The sequence below is a fragment of the Lathyrus oleraceus genome, chromosome 5 (genome assembly GCF_024323335.1).
Source record: "Lathyrus oleraceus cultivar Zhongwan6 chromosome 5, CAAS_Psat_ZW6_1.0, whole genome shotgun sequence".
Classification (NCBI taxonomy): domain Eukaryota; kingdom Viridiplantae; phylum Streptophyta; class Magnoliopsida; order Fabales; family Fabaceae; genus Lathyrus; species Lathyrus oleraceus.
The window spans coordinates 535,462,944-535,467,713 of NC_066583.1; the positions used below are offsets into that span (position 1 = coordinate 535,462,944).

General features: G+C 31.6%; 1 protein-coding gene across 1 annotated transcript; it reads right to left on the reverse strand.

The window, feature by feature from the left end:
- Positions 1–295: 295 nt before the first annotated feature.
- On the reverse strand, positions 296–3,492 carry LOC127086167 (uncharacterized). The gene is made up of 4 exons (XM_051026890.1): positions 3,328–3,492; positions 2,388–2,510; positions 1,520–1,639; positions 296–603 (listed from the first exon to the last, which is right to left on the reverse strand). The coding sequence occupies exons 1-4, from the start codon at positions 3,362–3,364 to the stop codon at positions 539–541; spliced, it is 345 nt and encodes a 114-aa protein (XP_050882847.1). The 5' UTR covers positions 3,365–3,492; the 3' UTR covers positions 296–538.
- Between the last annotated feature and the right edge of the window lie 1,278 nt (positions 3,493–4,770).

The window sequence follows — 4,770 nt, forward strand, 5'->3', positions numbered from 1 at the left end:
CCATGCCTGTTTCTTGACAGGTTTCTTCTTTGGTATTTCCTCCTTCTTTTTGCTTAAAATGAATAATTACTTAAAATGAATAATTAAATATGATAGTTATTAAAATGCATAAAAATATGTCCAAAGTTTAAATTATTTAATAGATCTGAATAAATAATGATAGTGGATGCAAACCCAATTTTGGAACTGGTGTTGGACCAAAACAGTTGGCAAAGTCTTTTTTTTTATGAAATGCAAACAAAGTCAATGTTTTGAGTAATTGTCTTATTGCACTTTACTCATTTGGGAAGGAAGATACACAATTGAGTTTGTATTTGCCAAAGAGTGATGATACTTATCATCATTTGATACAGAACAGACATAATTTTTGTTCCATTGATTGAGGAAACATAAAGTCAAGGGTGAGGTGAGTAGTACAGTTGGATATGAAAAAAAGTTTCTACCCTATAAAAGTTACCAACCAAATCAATGAGATAAAAATATACAGGATTTACAATATGCTTCTTCCCATGAATGTTACTATATTTACTCCTTGTTATTAACTTTCTCGAATCAAGTTAGTTGGCTCACTCAAAACATACTTGGGTAGCTCGTACTTCGCACCTGCAAATATTGCACCAAGAATCAGAACAAGAAACCATTGATGCTGGAGGTAAAGATTGCAAGAAAATAACATGTTTTTCTAGTCTAGCCCCACCATAACAAACATAAGGTGCAATAGTACAATTTATGATCACAGATCTCCATGAACTAAAGTCAAGCATCTTAAAGTTCCAATAATTGAGCGTCAGTAGTTTCACTCTCATGCCAATCTAGTTTGATGTTTATAAAAGAATCTAAAGACCCCCCCAAATGGTTGGTATATATTTCCGGGTAATAAATTTGGAAGAGCAAAAAGAAACATTTTGATAGTGAGAGCACATGTTTATGCGGTAGGGAAGGAAGCTGAGGTGAGAAAAGTATTGGTGGGGCTGCAGAGAAATGGATTGTACACTATCACATTATTGTAGATCAGACAGACCATGTTCTAACTTTGTGTTTTGAACTCATTTCACAAGAGTTGGAATTCAAGTCATTTGATTAAAATTGGACGGTTGAGAACTTGAGATCATGTGATTTCGTAAATGTGTTTTTTTTTCCCTGGTCAAAATAAATGTGGTTATCCCGGTTGTCAAGAATCTAAATCTCGGGCTACAGAGATTTTGAAAAAGTGCAATGTATTCCACAGACATAATCCACAATAAAGGAGGGGGTCACATGATACAACCAAGCCAGAATACCTGGACCACAGATAATTAAGGGGAAAAGTATAGTAGTGCTGTTGGAAGCCCACATGATTCATGGGCATGGTATAAAAGTTGCTCTAACCTTTTCAAAGGAAATGGAATCAACAAATTAAGCTTTTCTTTAGACAGATTTAGATTATAGAAACCAAACCAAATCCTATTATATCTTTTTTATTTATAATTTAATTATGAACATAGTAAACAGTTGATTGCAACATGAACTAAAAACTTACCTCTTTCATCATAGCATACTGTCAAATCAGAACTCTGGACAATGACCCCAGCACTATCCACAATTGCCTGTGCTAAAGAAAGATCAGCTTCTGCAGCAGCTCGAAGAGCATCCCAAATCTCTAGTATGTGGAAAACCATATACAGATTTCAACTTATTTAAAGCAATTAAGATAGAAATGAAACAGAGCAAAATGATAGGAGCACAAAGTAATTTGTGGGAACAAAATACTATGGCTGCATGCAACTTTATTATTTATGGGAAGATTTCATTATTAGATAAAATAATTTTGGAGCACTAAACATAATGGCTGATTATTTGTTTTCTTGATTTTCTTTTTTCTTTTTTCACAACAAAAGTGAGAGTTCTGGCTTCACAAGGTACAGTAATCCAAAGGAAATAATCATTCATTCATTAGTTCTTGCCGACTTACCAATGGAAGCCAATTTTCACCTTTGTAGTGAAAAGAACTTGACCCAAGTCATAGTGAACACAATGATCATTCTTGCAATTAATAAATACAAAAAGAGCATGGATCCCTTTTGTCATCTCCAAGAGACTAATTATCATTATTCATTATTATCCAGTTCTAGATTCTAAGTGAAACCTAAGACTTTGGCTAGATTAAGAATCAGAGTACAGAATTATAGATAATCATTATGTATCCGGGGCATCACATTCAATAAACGAAAGAATGGATAAAACCTTTTGATTATGATTTGCATAGACAGATGTAAAAAAGTTAGAAAGTGAACTAATTCATAGAAAGAAAGCATTTCCGTTTAAACACCTTATATTCTAAGCAAATTTAATCAGGAATAGCGCTTCAAAGGTTCCAAATAAGGTAACTTATCAAATTGAGATAATACCTTTCCGTCCACCATAGTGAGGAGCTGTGTCCCAAAACTCATCGCGCAATTGTATTAGCTGAGTCCTTGTTATGGGCTGAGGATGCTTCCAAGGCTTAGGCTTTCGGATCTTTTTTACAGTCCCTGTTAAAATTGGTTCAAGTTTATGTTAATAGGAGCCGGAACAAAACTTTATTCTAGAGCTGAAGCACTGGCATCATGAACAAGCAAGCCACAAAAACTAGTTTCAATTTAAGAAAACAAAACGAATGAAAAATCTAGCCACAAACAACTAAAACAACAACAATAACAAGGACCATCTCTATCATCATCGTCGTCATCATTCTGCTGCTTCCTAAACGTTCACAACAAACTACTACAACTCAACAAAACTATCAAAGGTCCAAAATCAAGACATACAGAAGTAGGATCCAATCCAGAAAATTTTCAATCACAGAGATATAAAGCTAATTAATAACCATTTATCTCTCCAAATTACAAAAATCCAAATTTCATTTGGGAATCAAGAAGAACCAATTTAAATCCTCAATTTCATCACTAAAGAAACTAAAATCTTTCCAATCATTGTATAAATAATCTCAGCACATTGTAGAATTCACAACCATTCTAGTTGTTATCCAAAGAAACCCATTAGCAGTAATCAAACAACTGAAAAGCATATAATATCAGAAAATTACTGGCAATGGCTACAGAGAGGGTGAAAATTTCAATATTATCCAATATTAAAGAAAACAGTTCTTGAAGTAAATATCTGTTTAGCCTGTGCCCTATGCAATTGAGTATTAAAATTTCCAAGTTAACATAGGGTTTACACAAATTCAATAACAAAATTGAGAAAGAAGAGATTTTGAACTAAACTGAAAGTGAAGATTTATGAATTAACAATGTAAATTAGAGAAAGTGAAGGTGATAGAGAGAGAAAGAGAGAGGAAGAAATTACCATCAGGCTTGGACTGAGATGAGCCAGCACAACCCATTGAAGAGAGAGAGAGAAGAGAGAGAAAGTAGGTTTGTTAGAGTGAGTGAGAAATGAGAAATGACGTAGGCTTTTCATAAGGTGTGTAGTAGTGGGTACACACACTCTACAAACCAAACGAGTTTTTTTCGTTCTAAGAGAACCTCTTTTTATTTTATTTTTTATTATTCATTAATTAATAATTACACCACCCTCTAAAATTTACTTTGTACGATCAACGACGATTATGTATTATGTTAAATTAGATTAAATTTTAAAATTAATATTTAAAGATCCGTAAATCTCAACTTTCAGATTTTTATTTCTATTCACACAAAAAAAAACTGAAAAAACATTTTAAAAAACAAAAAATATAATATTTTAAAACTTTTTTAGATGCTATAATTTTTTTTAAGAACTTTTAATAAATCAAATAGTCTAGCTGAACATGACTCTATACTCTTTATTAGGGTGAAACACAAGCTGCCTTCCATTTTATTTATGCGGCGCCTTTAATCATATCACAATAATGTACCTCCACTACTCTTTTATTCTCACTTTGCTTTTTATTTATAAATATATATGAGATCGATTTCTTTAATAATCCTCTTTTTCAAATTATAAGTGATTTATAAAAGAAAACATATCTCAAATTATAAATAATCTTACAATGCAACATTATTTATATCTTCCCTAATATATCATATATTTTTCCTTCTAATTCTTTAAACTTTTGTTTCATGAATAATAAATAGAGAGTATTATAAAGTGATTTATAACTTTTTTTAATTTATTAAATTATTTAAAATATCTTATAATTTAGAACGAGATAAAAGATCCATACCTTTGAAAATTATTGGTGCAACTTACCATAACTAAAATTGTTGGTGCAACTTACCATAACTAACATTTGATTTTGGATCAAATATGTGTTGAAAGAGATTGAGGTAAAGAAATCGTTGGTACCGTAGATTGATAACAAGTCAGCTATAAATCTTGTGAAAAATTCAGTTATATATGAAAGAAGTAAGCACATATAAACTAGATTTCACTTCTTAAGGAAGAAGATGAGTCGAGATGAACTTGAAGTAAGACATTACTAAAGTGAAACACAATTGACTGACATTTTCATCAAAGGATTGAAGATCTACAGGTTCTTAACATTGAGAACGTTGAGAAAGAAATTAGGAATAGTTCATATCGATAATGATTAGTGTGTTTCAACAATTTGGATTATAAGGGGGTATGTTGAGATGTTAGATATAATCCAAGTTGAGTTGTGTCGTCCAAGCCCAAAGGTAATTATGGTTTAGGGTTTGTTACTTAGGTTGTTATTTTACTTAGTAGTCAAATCATTTAGGTGTATGTAAATAGACACTTTGTAATTCTGTTTTATCATTCAATTCAATAATACAATCCTTATTTCTT